Here is an 18760-nt window from a genome sequence, read left to right on the forward strand (position 1 = left end):
TAAACGATTCATTTTTATGTATTTTTCTCATCATCTTACAATCATTCTTTTCATATGATTACGATCAATTCCATTTCAACATTATTCGTAATCATTTTAAATGTCACATTTTTACAAGTCGTTTGTTTATCCGCTGCTGCGTTTATGTCGATACGTTGTTAACATTCATTTATTTATTAATTTTTATTTTTTTTATGGCATCAGCATTTTTTCAGATTTCTCCAGTACAATGTTTATCTGCTTTCTCTGTAACGTCTAAAAAATGGTAGTAATAAGAATCGAAATAAAATGAAACTTAAATGGACGACTTATCTTATCGGATAATATAATATATAGATCTTTTTTTTAACATATTGCAATTAGTAATATATATATATATATATATATATATATATATATATATATATATATATATATTATTAATGTGCGAAATATATATTTTTCAATTAATAATTTTGAAATTACCGTTTATTTTGCAAAATATATATGTGTAGATATATTTTGCACAGTTCAATATAACACACTGCATTATTACTTACTCTTTTACCACGTAGGATGTATCGATCTAGCACATACACAGTCATATGAAACACATTCATTCATACATATTCACTTTTCTTGTACAATTTCCACATTGAAACGATAGTAGTCTTTGCGCGATTTTCTCCAGACAGAATAAAGCGATAAAAAAAGAAAAATAATTTTAATAGATACATGTATAAGAAAAAAAAAAAAACAATGTAATAATAAGAATATTTCAAAATTTTAAATGCAGGTGCCACGAAGAACGAGAAAAAACGAAGTGTCCATCGGAAAGTAGTAACGCAGGCAAAACGCATTGTTTTCTTTTTATATTTATACAATGGACAAAATTGGAAATCTGTTGAAAATAAAAATCTCTGTGTCCGTATTAACATAAATATACGGATAATAATATTCTGTTTTCTGAAACTAAAACTTGCGATATTTTCATCACAAAACATTGTAAAAGATTGACATAATTCTATTCCAAGTTAGTTGAAAGAACTTTCAAAAACATCTAGGAATAGAAAGACACTGTCTTGATCGAGTATCGATGATTTGTATAAAATTTGTTAATAGCATTCTTTTATCGACACACGCGCTACTATTCTATACAATGAAGTGTTTAGTAGAAACGTTGTTGTTGCGCGTATGTTCCATATGATTGTTGCGGTTGTTGAGATGATTGTTGTTGAGGATATCCGGATGGATGACCACCCGGTGGACCACCGTATCCAGTAGCAGCACCATATCCTTGCTGTGGAGAGTATTGATTTTGTGGTACAGTTGACGGAGCATATTGATTTTGATTATTCATGTTAGCATATCCTTGATAATTATAACCATTGTCTATGTAATTCTGATTAGTACCAAAAACTTGCGGTTGAGGTGGATAATTCGGAAATTGTTGATTAGGAACGTTTGGATAAGTTAATGGTGGAGCTTGTGGTCGGGGTGGCTGATTAGTTGGTGCATCATAATTTTGATTATAAAAGTTTTGCATCGGAGCTATCGCCGATGAAGTATGATCTATCATCTTTGGACCTGACGATCTTTGTTCTGAATTTTCATTAGCGAAGTTTATATGTGATTTTGGTACATATTTGTTTGGAAGGTCACCCATGATATTCGCTATTAAACGTTTAGTTTCGTTTAGGATCGCATTGGGATCATTAGATTTAGTGATATCCGAAGTTCTCGTTGCTGGTGATCGTGAACGCGAACGCGAACGTGATCTAGACCACGAGCGAGGCGAATTCGAAATTGATTTTGAAAAGACACGTGTCCTTTTTTTTGCTTTCTCACTTTCATTCACATTTTTATCAGCTGCTTTGTAAATGTCTTCGAAAGTATAATCATCGTCATCATCCGATAATTCTAATTTCACTTTAGATTTATCATCATCTTTTTTTTGTTGCTGTTGTTCTTCCTCATCGTCGTTAGCAAACATATCTAACTTAGGTACCCATTTGTTTTCTTCATCTGATGGATTTTGATTTCCTTTACGTATAGAGAATGGCGAGGTTTTTCTATTCGTCTTGCTCGTTGACATTTCAATCAGTTCAGGGGTAGGTGATTTTTTTGATAGCGATATGCTAGAAGGTACTACAACGCTTAAATTAACGAATGCTCTTAATTTTTCTACCCTGGGTAGATCAGTAGCTTCTAACTTTTTAAGGAAATTTATAAGACCATGTTGTTCGTGGGTACTTAGGTCTTTAAAATTTTGTAAAAGCATCTTTAAATCTGTGTCTGATAAATTTTCCATTCTTGAAACTTGATCCACTGTATCGGTTAATGTAGAAGTTACTAAAGTTGATGTGGATGTCGATGTACTACTTTGAAAGGTGCCTGTAATTCCAGTCGTAATACCACTTGTAACACTGGCAGTTACACCAGTACCACCACTTGCCAAACCTTTCACAAAATCAGCGGTGGTGACAGGCTTGTCCGAATGTTTCGATGCTTCTGCCATACCAACTACCGCATTAATTAATGTTTCTAGTTCTTCCTGAGATACATTCGATCTACCTTGTGCAACGAGAGCAGCAGCGATTTGTTGAGCTATCGCAACTTTATCCACAGTTCCGACGCCAGGAACAGTAACTGGCTCGGAATTAATTGGTGGTGTAACCATTTCTATGGGTCTAGGATATATAGTTCTTCCACTCACAAAATTACTAGTTCTACTTGCTTCAAGAAGTTCGTGTTTTTTCTTCTTTTCCTCTTCCATTTTTTTCTTACTTTCAGTTGCTTTGTGTAATAATTGCGCTATGTTTTGTATTGCTGTCTTCGTTGGCGCGATAGCCATCTTTTCTATCATACCAGCAAAAAGCTGTCCTTTCAGTTTCTCTTTAACCGTTTCGAATAGGACGCTCACTTCTTCGTCGTAAAGCAATTCTTCAGCGGAATTGGGCTTTGCTTTTTCAGCAGCTAATGCCCGTGATAAAAGTGATACTATTTTAGGGCCTAGAGAGCCTAATTGACCCTCGAGAGCTGTCAGAAGTCGCAATAAACCTACCACTTCTAAATCTTCGCTGAGTACTTCTTCCTTTTGCGGTGGACTTGGTGATTTGTCTTTTACAGGATATGGTGTCGCGTAATGGATAGGTCTCGTACGTGGTGCAATCCGAGAATAATAACTACGATACATATTATTTTTTCCTCGTGAATAGGAAGAATAAACATAGTCTCTTTCTCGTGGATCGTGACGATCGTAATAATCTGTTTTTATTGTTTTTGTACCTACGTATTCGACTTCATCATCACTCTCAATACGATGTCTGCTACGTTTTGAGGGAGGCGATCTTTCGCGTCTACTTGAAGGTGGAATCCACTTTTCAGGAGGCTTCTCTTCTGATAATTCCAATCGTTTTCTTATTTCTTCTTTTCTTTGTTGTAATTGATCATTATGAATCTCGCGCATTCGTTTGTTCCAAAATTCGATCCATTCAGGTTTGAAATCGTGTTTGCTCGGGTCTTTGCCCTCAGCTTGCAATTCTTTGTATCGTCTATTCCAGAATTTTTTCCACTCGTCCGGATAAGAAGGATGTTTTTCTGGATTTTTTTCATGGAACTTTAATGCGCGATCGAGTGTTTCCTCGGCTCGTCTAATTTGTTCCCGATACTTGTCCCATTTATCGCGTTCTCGAAGTGGTTCCAATGAACGTGATCGTGATCGAGAACGCGAACGTGAACGCGAACGCGAACGATCACGAGAATATCGTGATCTGGTACGATATTTGCTACTCTTGTCCGATACACTACTTCTTCTATCACGAACGGGAGAACGTGATCTTGAACGCGATGGCGATGGGCTGCTTGATATACTTGATAGTGATGATAGGGATTTCGTCTCGTCTGATGGGCGTTTAGGAGAGTTTTTTAAGTTTTCCGTGTTTTTTTCACTGGGCTTACGTAAATTTAATTTGTCCTTGGTAAGAATTCGTATCTTGAAAACCCTAAAAATGTATTAAAAATACAATGTTTTCAATAATTATGCGATACAATATAGTATTAGTAGCTTTGTTCCATATGTTTGGCCTATTTTACGAAGTTATAGACAACTCACGATTTTGTAACATCTTGTTTAGATTCTGTTTTCTTCGGAGATGATTTTTCTTGTTTCTTCTCTTCCTTTTTAAATTTGCCATCTGTTTTCTCTTCAGGTGATTGAGAATCTTAATATCAGAAATTAAGTTTTGATATCATAGCATAAATTAATACAATAAGTTTAATAATTATAAAAGAACTTTATATCGTATACTCACCTTTCTTATTACTATTATTACCAGCAATTTCAGCCATCTTTTCTTCAAAGTTTGTCACCCATCTCACATCGTAAACTTCCATTAATGTTAACTCAGGTGTTTCCCTGTATGTAGGAAACAACCATTTTGATTGTAAGGTTATATCAGATAACTTATTTTAATCAATTGTTACAATTTTTTTGAAGCATTTCTATTAATTTTATACATAATATGATACAGAATATACTTATAGATTCTTATCCCATCTTTACATTACATTTAAGTAAAACATGTTTTATTTAAATGTTGTATAAATGTGGGATATTGTTTAGAAGAAACAGAATTTAACATACACTTAAGGTACATAGAATTAAAAATATATATCAACTTACCTAAAATGATAGTCTTGATATACCCTTTTGATATATTGCATTTTATTTTTTTCAAATTGATTCTTGTCTACTAATTGTGGCTGTAGTCTTCCAAATCGTTCTTCAATTTTTTTTGCTGCTAACACTGATATTTCGTTGGCTCCACGTTTGTAATTAGGAGTACGCGGTAATTCTGTAATAGCTCGCGATATTGTTGGAAAATGTCTATTCAAATATGTTATCCGATGATTGTAACTGGTAATATGAGCCATCACAGTCCGTGGATCACCACGTTTATCACACAAAACACAAGTATAACTGGGTTCGCAGGAATCATTGTCCACAAGTTCAAGTAAATATTCAAGACCAACAAGCGGAGAACTTCTATGGCGATCTAAACTCACTTGGATCGTCGTCGTTCTTGTTAATTGATCTTCCATTCCTGGTGGTACTGGCTCACCTGGTGCTAAAGCATCCGTAATAGCAGTCGATTGAACAGGAGCAGTTGCTTTCGCGATATCAGAACGTTTCGACCATAGTAACACGGGATATGGCCATTCGTCCAACTTAATTTTATGACGATTACACGAATTATGACTTATCAACTTATGTGCTCCAAACAGAGCAATGTTACATATGTGACACCATATGTCACCATCATCGGTTTTGGAATACACAGGTCTGAGAGTGCCATCTTCAGCAGTTACACTGCTTCGCATTAAACGTTTCCGATCATGTTCTTCCTGTAGAAGATAAATATCGTGTCAAAAACACAAATTTTTTACAAATTTAAGAAAACATTAAAAATATGTGGTTATCAAGTAAATTTAATTCTTGTAATAGATTTCAATTTATTTACTCATTTTATTAGTTTATTGTTATCATTAATTTATCATAAAACTTACACTTATTATTCTGTAATTATTTTAACACTGGTTCAATAATAGATTTTCATTACCTTTTCCTTATCTTCTTCTGAAAGATGAGAAGGATTGCGCCCTTCTATATCAAGATCATCAAAATTCTGCATAGTTGATCCACGAATAGAAAGATCACCCATTACACACTTTCTGAAAGTATCAAAGTGATATACAAATGAATACAGAAGAGATAAAATATTAGAAACAATAAGTTCTTTTACACAACTTTGTAAAACTTACAAAATAAAGACTTATAGGATATTGCAAATGTAAGACTCTGAATATTATCTATACTGGAGTATTTATATAAAACTCCAGTTACTTACCGATAAAGCAATTTGCTTTTGATTTAACAACGTATTCTTTCTTCAGGAACCACAAATACCACAAAACAATTAACTAAGTAAATAACATAAGAACCGTCACTAGCAATGCAAAGTTAAGATTCACTAACTTTGCAAATTGTATATAAGTAAAATTTCGTTGTCTTGTGGACAACGTTTAAGAAAAAAGACAAAGATGTCATCTTTATTTAAGATCTGTATCTATGCTTAAAAAGATAAAGATGTCATAAAGATGCCACTGACGATATACGATGAGCAATACTGTGAACATCGACATAGGAATATATATCAACAGTATAGAAATCAATTATGCAATTAAAAGATGGTTTTCATTGATAATGGCTATACAAATATGTTATAATAGTAAAGAACGCAATTTATATTTTGTGTCAGATGAGGTGACACTTTGTGTGAGGTGATACACTGGAAGGCATTTAAGGCACATAGATCCTAGTAAATGTGAGGTTATATTTTCACTGGAACAAGATAATTTAAGATTATCGAAACTACTGTCGTAATTACACCAGCTTTAAGTATACTATTCATGCATCATTGGCCAGTAGTATAAAAAAAGTTCATCAGCTACAGTCGAGTAGCTATTTCTCAGCAGTCCAGTCCGACGATCCTGCATATCGTCCCTGTCGATATTACTAATTTGGATTGTTTTCTTTTTTTTACCTGGAATGATATTGAAAGAAAATGATTTTCACTTACCAAACTATGATTTCGAGAAGCTTCTAATAATTTCTTCGTTCGTAGTTATATTCTTTGATATCTTATTTGATAAAAAAATTCCACATTCATACAAATATGCGCATGCTCACATATGTATAATTATACGTAGGTATATTTATGAGATCGACGCTTTCAGCAAGAAAAGTATAAGGACATTCGAGAAACGGTTAGTATATTTTCGTATTAACTGCCCTCTCTCGGGTAACTTTGAAATAGAATGTCTTTTGTTATTGGTTACTGCATTGTAGACATATTGTTATTTTCTTTCAAAATCGACTTCCTTTGTTTTACGTTCTAACCGTCATTTTTTTTTATTTAAACAGAAACTCAATACAGTGTTAGCAATTTTAATTTCTATTTTTCTATGCAAAATTTAGTGAAATTATATGTAAGTATATAGTATTCGTAGCATTAATTTAAAAAGATCTTTAATATAATAATTTAATAATTAATAAATGAATGCATAGATTACTTTTTTGTTCGATTAACTATTAAATTCTTTTGCTTTCGTTAGTAACAATAATTTATATAAATCGTCAGAATAGTTCTAATAACGAATGAAAATATGATATCAACTTCTATATAAGACGAAATATGAAGTAATATAAAGTAATATATGAAAAAAAATGTTTGTTCTATATATTCGGTCTACACTGACGAAAGCCATTGGTCTGAATATGGCTATTATATAAATTTGTTCTGGCTCGAATTCTAATTTGAATTTTCGATCAAATTTTCATTGTATTAATGTATATTTTATATATTTGTTATATTTATTTTAATTATCGATTTTCTAACTTTGAATATATTTATCACATTAAAAAATATATTTTGTTCTTATAATTTACAAAAGGATTTACAATTTGATTACAATATATTTAATATGTCTTTCTTTTTTATTCAGAATTTACAAAATTCACAAAGAAATAAATTTCGGCATATTATATATTTCATCTTGTATAATATATCTGTCTTTACAGAAATGGAAAAGTACGTGAATAGTAGGGTAACGACTGTAACAGTATCAGTAAAGATGATTGTAGAGGGGTCTTATATGGAGTTCCTACGGGACTTACAACAGTCAGTCAGTCAGTCGGTCGGTTGATCAGCCGGTCTTTCGTCCGTTCCTACGATCTTTAAAATTTCATGAAAGAATCGTAGGTGTATCGATGTTTTCGGCGATTGATCGATATTCTCGGATTTCATTATTAATTAATAAGAGCATAAAAGAACAGAACGATCATTTTTGTGATTAAGAGCAATGCGAAAGTCCAGAGGACTTTTCGCAATCGTTTGCGGTCTTTTGTTGTCATTTTCAGTAAACACTTGTGGATGGTCGTTGGATTTATTCGGTTGGGGAACCAAACAAGCAGAGATACTTGATTTAAAAATACGTTCCAGGGGTGAGTTCATAGGAAAGATTAGATAAGAATTTTCTAATGAATTTATTAAAAAATATTTATTTAATTTAAATGAAAAAATCTTTCTGGAATATTTTTAATTGAATATGATAAAAAGAATTTTTGAAATACGTTGAAAATGATTGTTTATTGTAATCTTTCATTTATCATTCACTTATGTTTACTTTTTTATTTTTTTTAGTTCTCAACTTTTTTCCTATCCCAGTAGAAGAAGAGTGTTTATCTTCGGATAAACGACGACGTGGGATATGCATGAACACGTACCATTGTCGTATTCAAAACGGAAAATCATATGGACCATGTGCTCTTGGATTTGGTGTTTGTTGTATATGTGAGTCTTATATAAATTTTTTCGATTATTTTTTATTTGTCATATTTTCTAGGACATCGCATATACATATGCATGACGTCTGCCATCTTTTTATTTCTTTTTGTGTGTATAGATATAGGTAATATTAAATTGAGTTAATACATTGATAGTTTTCTCGACAGTAATATGCACGGATACCTGACAAACTTTTTGCAATTTTTCATTTAACCATAGCAATCTGTTATACACATATATATAACAACATAACGTACTTCAACGTAAATAACGTACATACGTAAATTAACTTAATACATATTAATACGTAAATTAAATTAATTAATATGAAATATACATCGACAAAGATTTTTTAGTCGGAATAGTTTTTAATTAATTAAAGCATAAAATTTAATTGATTAAATTGAAGTATAGTAAATTTGTTAAATATTTTATGAATTATCGATTTATCATGAATTTTTTGATCGTTCCGTAAACTTGGCGTTTTATCTATAGTGCATACATAAACGATCGTCTTTCACACTCGACAACTACTACTAAGACGTTCTCGATCGGATCGAAGATCTTGTTGAGAGAAAGAGAATGGTCACTGGGTCGAAGCAGGCTGATGATTTTAGTTAACGGTATTGAAGCAGTCGTACGCTTTAAAGTATAAAACGAGGAGATCTCGAAGAAGAGATTTTATTTGTAAGACGAATGGAAGCATGAGAAGAGGGAGGTGCCGCTATATAGTAAAGCAAAAAAAAAAGCAGAGAAGAAAAAAAAGAAAGAGAAAAGAAAGAAGGAAGCATTGAGTTCCGATCTCGGAGTTCGCGTGCCGAGAAAAAATGTATGAGCGGTCGGGATTATACAGTTACCTAATTGCCTTTCGAGTCGGTCACGTGTCCCACATAAAACTTTGTTTGCGCGGCTTGCATGTCCGACAAAACCGCTTTACGTGCTTTTCTTTCTTTAATTTTTTTTCTCTCTCTTTCTCTCTCCATCTCTCCTTTGTAGTCTATTTTTCTCAAACGAAGCAAACATTTCGAGCAGTAATAATAGATCAGTATTATCGATAAAGTATACGGTTTTATTTGAAAAAAATCATAATTTAGGCAATTCAAGGCAATATTGTAGCCAAAGGTTTCACGCAATAATTTTATATTAGAAATAGCTATTGGTAGATTGTTTGGCCAAGATCACGTGACTTTTTTCCCTACATTCATTAGCTGGGAAAAGAAGGTTCGTCAGGTATCCGGATATCGAGGTAATCCGATTACGATGAAAAGGACGCGCCTCGTGCTCTCGGACAGTCGGATCTTACGGATTTGTCATCCGGATATTGGGATTCGTCACCCGGATATTCGTATTTTCTACGTTAGTTTAATTGAATTTCGATCAAAGTCGAGAAGAACGCAATTCTACTTTCTTATTGGGATATGTTGTTCAGTCATTTATCAAATTTGTATATATATATATATATACACATACATACATCTACACATACATATGTATATAAATATATGCGTAAAAATAGTCATATCCAACTAGTAATACCCAACTGGTATAAAAATATTACCAGGAGAAATTTTTCTGTACGTCGTTAACGTCACGAAAGCTCCCATCATAGCATCGTGATTCGATAATTAGTAAAGTATCTTAAATTAGGCGAAAGCTAACTTTAGTCACGTTTCCATCGGATCCCGCTTAATATACCTGTCGAGTAGTCACCACGCGAGGCCGAGCAATTAACTTGATATTTAATTATGCGAGATATCGGACTTTAATTTTCGTTGAAATTTCATATCAACCTTTATGTTTACTAGGGGTAGAAAGAAAGAGAGAAAGAGAATATTCTTAGAAGATTTAATACTCTCTCCCTTTCTCTCTCTATTTTTATCTTTTTCTTTTTTTTCCTTTCTTTCATCATTATGAATTCTATCGTTAGAAATTTTACTTTAACTAAGATTAAAGCAATTTGTATTTCTAAGATGCAGAACGATATTTCTCGAGGGAAATTAACCGACGAAGACACGTTCAGTATCTTCTGACTTTACGTTCTTAACGAATGTTAAACAAATATAAATTAATTTGAAAGAGCAAATCTAGGTATTGTGATATTTCTACGTCATGTTAATCGATGTAATTGTGAATGTGCACCTTCTATATACGTAGGTACATATGTATATATGTGCATACATACCTGCATATATATTTACTTATTTGTAAATCAAATTTATCGGATCTGATATCTTCGTCGTTGTTATTGTTTATTTCTTACCTACTTTTATAAAGGATCAAAGTTTACAAAGTAGAATTCCTTCTCGACGAGCGTCGATACCGGTTGGCCTGTAAATTTTTAATGTTGTTTCGTACTATGTACGAAGGAGGGAGTAAAATCTACGAAACGAGATGGTAAATGTGTGGTAGACACAGCCGTTGAATGGAGCCCCGGAGACTCTAAAACGGCCACTGAATGCCTGAATGAGAACTCGTTATCGGAACTCTGGACTGGTATAAGAATGTCGCATCATGATCTCTCGCCCTCTCTCTCTCTCTTATTTTTCTTAGAAAAAATCCTAACGTTATATATATCCAGATTTTTAATTTCACTTCAGAAATCAGAAATTGAAAATTTTTCTCGAATAAGAATGGACATGTAAATATAAGCGTCATTTAATTGCTATTAATATTATTTGTTAAAGTAATGAATTTTACTTGTTAATACTATATAGGATGATTGAGTGTTGTATTTATTAATTTTTCAATCTACAATTTTATGACTATTTTATAAAAGACATTTAGCGTGAAAATGATAATACTTTGAAATGCGAACACATTGGTTATCATCTGCTTTGTCTTGAAATATTTTAAGAAATCCAAAACGTTCTTATAAAATCAATTTGTAGATAGGTCGATCGTAGTTGAACAATGAAATTTATATTACCTCAGTTGAGTTATACGAATATACGGTCTTTTATACTTCGATACCTTTACTAGCGATTTCATCTCGACGTGAAATTTATCTTGAAAAGGTTGACTGAAATATAGTCGAGTGGGCACCATTGAGAAATAATTTAATTACAGTATTTCTTTCCACGTCGTTGGTTTATTGCGTTTCAAACTTCTTCAATTATTTAAGGACTCGTTACCCTCGAGAAAAGAACTCTGCTATTTAGGGTCAAAGAGGCAAAAGAAACGTAATTGATAGAGTTTAAAAGATACAGTAATATATTCGAGTGTACGAAACGAAATTTGCTTTTTCAAGTCTTCGATTGAATTGAAAAAGTTTCTTTAACGATTATGGTTATTCTTCTATGAAAAAAAAAAGAAAAGGCGAAACGAACAAGTTTTTGAATTTTTAAGGGAGGCTGAATATATTTGAATAATTTTACGCATTGAGAACGTACATGCGAATGTTTTTCATCATTATTCATTAATTTTTCCCACTACAAGTTACGGCGAGTTGCGATCAAGAGGTGCAAAATAATCTGACCTACGTGACCAGTCCTGGTTTCCCGAACCTCATCGACCGACCCATGAACTGCTCGGTAGTCGTCCGGAAGATCGATAGGCAGGTCAGCCAATTGAGGATCGACTTCATACACTTCAACATAGTAAGTGCGAATTCTACTATTTCTTGATACTTCAGTCACGCTTGTATTCGAGTAGTTCTTGTTGTTTAATGAGGACGATTTTATGATAATTTGGGTTTAATTAAATTTGTAAAAGTATATATAAAATTAGTAAATAAATCGAATTTAGTTAGGTTACATTAGAATGAACCGATGGGATTTCGAATTTAGATCATTAATCATTACAGTTTATTTCATATAAGTATCTTAGGGGATGCACTAGCACTTTTCTTAAGTACAAGAGAGAACTTCTCTTAAAATCTAGAAAGAACTCAAACACTTGGCGGCAACTAACATCTTCAAAGTTTCGTATTGAATTTTTAAAACGAATTCTTGGCTATTATGACTTAAAAAGAAGTCCACCTTTAAGGAAAGGTTTATCTATCGAGATATCCATAGTGAGATTAATCATCTTTTCACACTTAGGAATTTTCTGACAATCTATTAATGATTTTAGGGTCAACCTAATAGAAGAACTGGCATCTGTGACGAAGATATTATGGAAATTAGGAATGGTAATAGGTCGTCTTTAAGATTGTGTGGGTGGAATAGCGGGCAGCACAGTGAGTATAACACACTATTCTCTTCTTTCGTAGTTTATTTAAGAAATATATTATATAGATACGTATTCGTGCGGTCAGTATATTTAGACGTAAACGAGGCCGACGAACCTGTGACCCTTGACTTTAAGCTACCGAATGGACTTCATTCGCGAATGTGGGAAATGAGAGTGATCCAATTGGGTTTCGAAGATCGTGCACCGGCCGGCTGCCTTCAATACTTTCGTTCACCTAATGGTACCCTTAAAACTATGAATTATCTACCAAATGGGAGATTTTTAGCTGATCAGGACTATTTAGTTTGCGTTCGTCAAGAAAAGGAAATGTGTGGTATTTCTTACACTCCTTGTTCGAAAGATTCTTTTCGAATAGGAGCTTCGAGATCAGAACAAATTGAATCGAATGCTACAACCACTGTTTCCAGAAGAAAAGCTAATAACAGTACCAACGGTAGTAATAACGTTAACGGTAATTCTACTGACGCTGGACAAACGGATTTTTTAATGGAAGGATCTGGAAGTGGTCCGGATGGACAAGAGACTGTTACACCTTTAACTGTTATAACTAGAAGATGCAGAGACAAAGTTCTTATACCTTGTGATTTCGAGGAATTTATCACGGTACTATATCATCTATTTTATTTTTTATTTATTGATGGAATTTCGAACATTTGTGCGATCTTATTCGCTGTAGAACATTTCAAATTTAATTGTTAATCACAAATGGTGACAAAGAGAAAAAGAAAAAGAGAGAGAGAGAGAGAAAGAGAGAAAGGGAAATAGAACCAATAAAGACGGCAATTCGTTTGTTTTAGCCCGGCAACAATGGTGTCGGAATTTGCAATCTCGAACATTGCGGAAATTCGTTGTGCGAACGAGACGAGCTAGACACCGATGGAAATTGTCGTGTGGAGACTTGGGCAACGCCCTTTCGTATAAGGGTTGCGTTTGGTCCTGGAGAGGATACAGGGACAACACTGGAGGATAATGTTGGCATGTGTCTTATGTATGAACAGCTACGATGTGTACCTTAAACGTTTCAATGGTGTGATCTTGTGTAGCGTTAAATTGCGAGAGTAAAAAGGAGGAACGTCTTGATGAATGAAATTGAAAGAAGAGAAAAGGGATTACACTTGAAGGAATTGAAGAGGAAGATACATATTTGTATACTAGACAAGTGTGTCAAAGAGTCAAATAGTTTTTATTTACAAACAAACTAGCTTAAATCGTAAACGCAGCGCACAACTCTCGGTACAATAATAGATATATATATATATATATATATATATATATATATATACATATATATATGTATATATATAATTCGCCTTTTTTATTTTATATTATTTTTTTGTTTTATTCATCCGCTCGGTCCCCTCGATACCTCCCGAGATTTTCGTCGGCGATATTGCGTGGTAACGTACAACGTTCGTACGAGATTCGACGCGAACCTATTTCCAGAGTTAGACTTCTCTTCTCGTCGAGCGGCATGTTACAGCTACATCGTGTTACGTGATGCGTCACGAAATGTGCCGACGATCACAAGGATCATAGCGATAATGATGACGATGTTACAAGAATAGAAATGATAATGCTTGTTAATACGGTTACGTTGACGACACGTATTGTATTTAATGTAAAATTCGTCTTCCTCTTTGGTGCTAATACACACGTTCGACATGTTGGGAGATTCCGCGCATGTTGTTTCTTCTCTCTCCCCTTTTCCATTTATAATAATATTGAATAATCATAACGTGATTAGCGATTAATTTGCGATACCACATCATCGACGACAGCTCGACGTTGGCGTTCGTTAAGAAAAATCGTACAACTCTATCTACAAAGTCAAAAGGACTGATAAAACGTGTAAAAGGGCGGTGGTCAACGAATGCGAGTGAGAGTGTGTTTCTTTTTATGTGTATATGTTCATGTGTGTTTCTGTTTTCACATACGATTCGGTGTGTCTCGTACGTTAATCGTCGATATGACGTGCATCATTTCGTGCATCGCTTCAATCCATTCGACTTGATCTTATTAAAAATTTCATTAAAGAGTTTGAACGTTCTTGAAGCTTCGCATAGATTCTTTTGAACATTCTTTAGATGCGAATGCTTTAACTACAACTATTTTTAAAAGAAGGTGACCGATTCTTCGCAGGCAACGATATTTTTCACCTTCGTTTTTTATTATCCTTAACTCTATTCTATTTTCTTGGTATATCGTTGAGCAATAAAGACGCGTTAATTAATGTAATTACAATGACTGTAAATTCAAGGAATATTCGCATCGCTTCAAGAATGTCCAAGAATTGAAGAAGATTGCTACATGGTCAAAGAAAACATCTCTCTGAAATTCTCCGTGCTTGTGTTTTTTTAATTAAAAAGATACTTGTAGAAAAAATCCTTCGTTAGTGGAATTCAATCTCCATGTCGTATAGTAACGATTCAAAGTGACGAATGCATATATATATATATATATATATATATATATATATATATATATATATATATATATATATATATATACACGACGATATAACCGACGATACACTTGTTCTTCATTTCTCTTTAAAAACTGTTGTGCGTGCGTGCTTATTGTGCCCGCCGCGGATATGCATTCTTTTATTTGTTTCTCTCTCTCTCTCTCTCTCTCTCTCTCTCTCTCTCTCTTTTCCTCTCATCTTTCGCTTCTTTATTTCGCTTACCTTTTCGTCCAACCACCTCACAAATGCAAAAGTTCTTTAAAAGACTTATCAAGTTAACTCGGTTATTTGAAACGCATCAATCTCTCTCTCTCTCTTTCCTTCTTTTAAAATATTTTTAAAGCTCATCGATTTGAATTTATTGACTGACCGAGTCAGCTCGACAAAGTATTCGATACGAGGGAATTTCGAATTTTCTATTCTTCAATTGTTCCACGAGATTTCGCCGAAGATCGTATTACTTTAGAAAATCTGGAGAATTCACTTGTAGCAATATTACGGCCGCTTCAAAACATGTACGGACCATACACACGTTACCCCATTTATTGTTTGACAGATTATAAAAAGAAAAGCCATTAGAGAGATCATTGAACAACAAGACTACAGAGACAAGGATAACAACAACAACAAGATCGAATCAGAAGGCAACATTGACATTGTTCTTGTTTACTTCTTTGTCTCACGAGAGAAGGAGAGATCAAAGGGAAAAATAATCAGAAAACTCGCTTAGATCGATTCGCATCGACGTTTTCGTCGATATCAGGAGACGTGCCTTGCTTACCGTCTCAAGTCGACTAGATAATAGCTGGTATCATAAATACACACAAAGAACAGAATATACCGAGCGAATTTATTCCGTTGCAAGACACACTTGAGTGCATACTCGATGCAGAGCCAAAGATTTCTTAAACTCTGATAGGGAAGTTGTTGCTTTTATTCATTTGCGTTTGCATTCGTACGACATCCACGCGTTGTTTAATTAAGCTCGTCGATTTGATTTCTTAACTCATTCTCTCATTCTCTCTCTCTTTCTCTCTTTTTATTTTTAATGCAGTGACGATACATATACAACCTTGCCATTTGTTAAATGCATGTAAATTTGCTCGTTGTTTATAAGGAAAAAGGAGATAAAGGAAGAGAAAGAGAGAGAAAGAGAGAGAGAGAGGAAGAGAGAGAGAGAGAGAGAGAGAGAGAGAGAGAGAGAGAGAGCAATGTACCACTTTATTTTGAGGATAATTTAATGATCGGGAATAAGAGTGGAAGGAACAGGAGAGGCTTTAAGGATGAAAGAGAAAAAGGAGATGCTTGGTGATTGGTCCCGGCGGTACTTATTCAGGATGCGCAAAGGATATACATATGTATATACATACATATGTAAGTGCTTGTGGAATTCTAAGTTTGGTGTTGTATATTAATTTCGCGCGAAAATATGCGTTTCGTAGGAACACGCTAGAAACTCTTAATGCTTCGCTTACATATTTTTATTCTTTTTCGTATTATATACTTGACTGATTTCTCTCTTTCTTTCTCTCTCTCTCTCTCTCTCTCTCTCTCTTTCTCTCTTTCTCTTACTCTTTCCCTGTTTCTCTCTTTTTTTATCGAATCTTCCCATCGCTTTTGTTTCATTAATGTATATCGATAAATTTTATCATGCATATAAAATAGGAAATTTTATTTAATAATCGTATAATTATAACACAAATGTCACACTTTAGTCTAAATAAATTTTTTATCTCGAGTATAAAATGTAAACAGAAAACGTAAAATGAGAATTTCTCCTGTACGTTTCTCCTGTACGTTTTCTCCGAACTTACGTTTCTTGCTATAGTTAGAAACAAGCGCGACGAAGTTGTTTACAGAGTCTACGAAACGCGTAACCATCTAATCGGACTGTGGTCAAAGAGTAGAATAAACGAAACGGGTCGTTTCGTTAAAGTTCCGAGAAAGAATTTTAGAGTTTCCGTTTTCGCTTTCTGATCGTGAAAATAAAGAAAAAAAAAGAAAAAGAAAAAAAAACTGAAAAAGAAAAAAGAAAGAAAGTGATTGGGAAAAACTCATTTCGTTGACTATTTAAAGATCGTCGGTATCGATTATCCCCTAGAATCTAACCCGATTACCGATGTCGCTTCAAGCGGTTGGGGATGATAAAGCGCTTATCGCCATAAAAAGAACAAGACCGACTTTAATTCATTAAGTCGTTAAACGACGTTCGTTAAAAGCAAACGTATAAATGAAAAATCACGATTATCCTGTTCGACGATTCGTTTGATAGATATGTAGGATGTTTGTATATATACATTCATACATACGTTCACTCATACAGAGATATATTTTTGACATGGTCCCTTCGAAGCATCTCTTCCATCGATCAACAAGTTAATCTGAAAGATAGATACGTCTGGTTCCTACTTTAGATCCGGGTCTATCTTTTCTCTAATATATATATGTTTATACATATATATATATATATATATATATATATATATATGTATATATATACATATGTATATACATATATGTATAGGGGTATATATCTCAAATGCACATCGATTCGCTGTAATTTCAAGAATCCATTGCTTTTTCAGGTGTACCGAAGCGTATTCGTAAGTCTAAAATCGCGCTGGTTTGGATGGGGCCAACGAGTTGGCGGAGTCCGCAAACGTGTCGGACGGAACGAACGAGTATGCTGATATTGGAAAATCTCAAGCGCTCGATACACGTTCCGAATCGACCTTAGGCCGTAGCGTGCATTCCGGAACGGATGAGTTTGAACGATCGCTTACGCGTAAGCCTTATATATCGGAACATCGATAAGCTCCGTGCATTTCAGCGAATAAGTCAAAGGACTACAACGAACATACAAACGTACGAAAAGAATCCGTTTCTAATTTTCGATTTTCTTTTCTTCCGACTTACATATCCGTTGTTCACTCTTTTCAAAGTCTCTCACGATTACGCGTTTTTTTTTTCAACGTTTCTCTTTTTTCCTTCTTCTTTTTCCCCTGACCTCGATCTTTTATAATGTAGAGAATAAGCTATCTTCGACATTTAACGAGCGTTGTTTCCTACGAGTTATATTTACCGGTTTCCTAGCTCGCCACGTTACTTAAAGAAATGCTGACCGAAAATAGAAGGACCTCCTGTGGTTAAAGGTAAAGGTAAAGGGAAAAACAATCAAATCGTAACTTTATGATACTTATAAGGGCTTGGAATAAAAATGTTGAAGGAGATTGGTAAATATTGTTTGATATCCTTTTTCTGCAAAGCGATCAGAGATTTTAGCTCGGATGTCCTACGTCATATCGTGATTGCTTTACGTTTATGAGAGAAAGAGAGAAAAGATTAGATAGAGGGGAGAGGAAGAGAGGGAGAGAGTGAGAACGAGCGAGCGAGAGGGAAAGAGAGGGAAAGAGAGTACTCCGGAGGACAGCCGCCAACTGTCTCATCGTAAAAATGTCCGCAAAGCTTATTGATCATTGAGCGGACTTGCGAGCTGTTCCCTCTAACCTTCAACTCTGTCTTCTTCTTCCGTTCGGCGAACGCATCGGCAGTGGAGAGTAGCCTCGATATCGGCTTAACCCAAGCCTCCAGTAGTCTTGGTCCCGTTGGTCCGCAGGTTAGAGTTCCTCCGGTCTTCCTCTGGAACCCACCGTACGAGAAAAAGGGAAATCGACTACACGACTACACGAAGAAGAGGAAGGGTTTTGAAAAAGATTGG

The 18760-nt window shown here is 34.3% G+C and overlaps 3 protein-coding genes across 14 annotated transcripts in view; 1 reads left to right on the forward strand and 2 right to left on the reverse strand.

Annotated features, from left to right (window-relative positions):
* On the reverse strand, positions 1–6776 carry LOC124426684 (uncharacterized protein CG7065-like). 2 transcript variants are annotated; one of them, XM_046968687.1, is made up of 7 exons: positions 6621–6776; positions 5889–6544; positions 5601–5712; positions 4664–5385; positions 4293–4396; positions 4094–4202; positions 1–3983 (listed from the first exon to the last, which is right to left on the reverse strand). In XM_046968687.1, exons 3-7 carry the CDS (start codon positions 5700–5702, stop codon positions 1148–1150), a joined length of 3873 nt encoding a protein of 1290 aa, XP_046824643.1. In that variant the 5' UTR covers positions 5703–5712; positions 5889–6544; positions 6621–6776; the 3' UTR covers positions 1–1147. The 2 variants fall into 2 exon arrangements, with proteins under 2 accessions (XP_046824643.1, XP_046824644.1); XM_046968688.1 differs by lacking the exon at positions 5889–6544 and having other exon boundaries at positions 6621–6746.
* On the forward strand, positions 6672–16251 carry LOC124426694. Of its 7 annotated transcripts, XM_046968720.1 has the most exons (7): positions 6672–6807; positions 6965–7029; positions 7622–8044; positions 8244–8393; positions 11823–11983; positions 12459–13181; positions 13376–16251. In XM_046968720.1, exons 3-7 carry the CDS (start codon positions 7903–7905, stop codon positions 13592–13594), a joined length of 1395 nt encoding a protein of 464 aa, XP_046824676.1. In that variant the 5' UTR covers positions 6672–6807; positions 6965–7029; positions 7622–7902; the 3' UTR covers positions 13595–16251. The 7 variants fall into 7 exon arrangements, with proteins under 7 accessions (XP_046824676.1, XP_046824681.1, XP_046824679.1 ...); XM_046968725.1 differs by lacking the exon at positions 6965–7029 and having other exon boundaries at positions 6720–6807; positions 7961–8044; XM_046968719.1 differs by lacking the exon at positions 6965–7029 and having other exon boundaries at positions 6721–6807.
* LOC124426690 (potassium voltage-gated channel protein Shaw) overlaps positions 15040–18760 on the reverse strand; it is a 15677-nt gene continuing 11956 nt past the window's right edge. For 3 of the 5 annotated variants that reach the window (XM_046968711.1, XM_046968709.1, XM_046968708.1), the window contains one exon: positions 15040–18681. In XM_046968711.1, coding sequence (XP_046824667.1) covers positions 18617–18681 — 65 coding nt within the window. In that variant the 3' untranslated portion in view covers positions 15040–18616. Of the gene's footprint in view, positions 18724–18760 lie in introns of all 5 variants that reach the window. The other 2 variants (XM_046968713.1, XM_046968712.1) reach the window with 2 other exon arrangements.

The sequence above is a fragment of the Vespa crabro genome, chromosome 9, assembly GCF_910589235.1.
Source record: "Vespa crabro chromosome 9, iyVesCrab1.2, whole genome shotgun sequence".
NCBI classification, from domain to species: Eukaryota; Metazoa; Arthropoda; class Insecta; order Hymenoptera; family Vespidae; genus Vespa; species Vespa crabro.

Coding starts and splice junctions, on each gene's coding strand:
- LOC124426684 (XM_046968687.1), bottom strand. CDS start 5,702: ATGGGTGATCTTTCTATTCGTGGATCAACTATGCAGAATTTTGATGAT. Junction 4,397..4,663: donor TATCAAGACTATCATTTTAG/GTAAGTTGATAT, acceptor TCCTACATACAG/GGAAACACCTGAGTTAACAT. Junction 3,984..4,093: donor AAACAAGATGTTACAAAATC/GTGAGTTGTCTA, acceptor ATACATTTTTAG/GGTTTTCAAGATACGAATTC.
- LOC124426694 (XM_046968720.1), top strand. CDS start 7,903: ATGCGAAAGTCCAGAGGACTTTTCGCAATCGTTTGCGGTCTTTTGTTG. Junction 8,045..8,243: donor TTTAAAAATACGTTCCAGGG/GTGAGTTCATAG, acceptor TATTTTTTTTAG/TTCTCAACTTTTTTCCTATC. Junction 11,984..12,458: donor ACTTCATACACTTCAACATA/GTAAGTGCGAAT, acceptor TAATGATTTTAG/GGTCAACCTAATAGAAGAAC.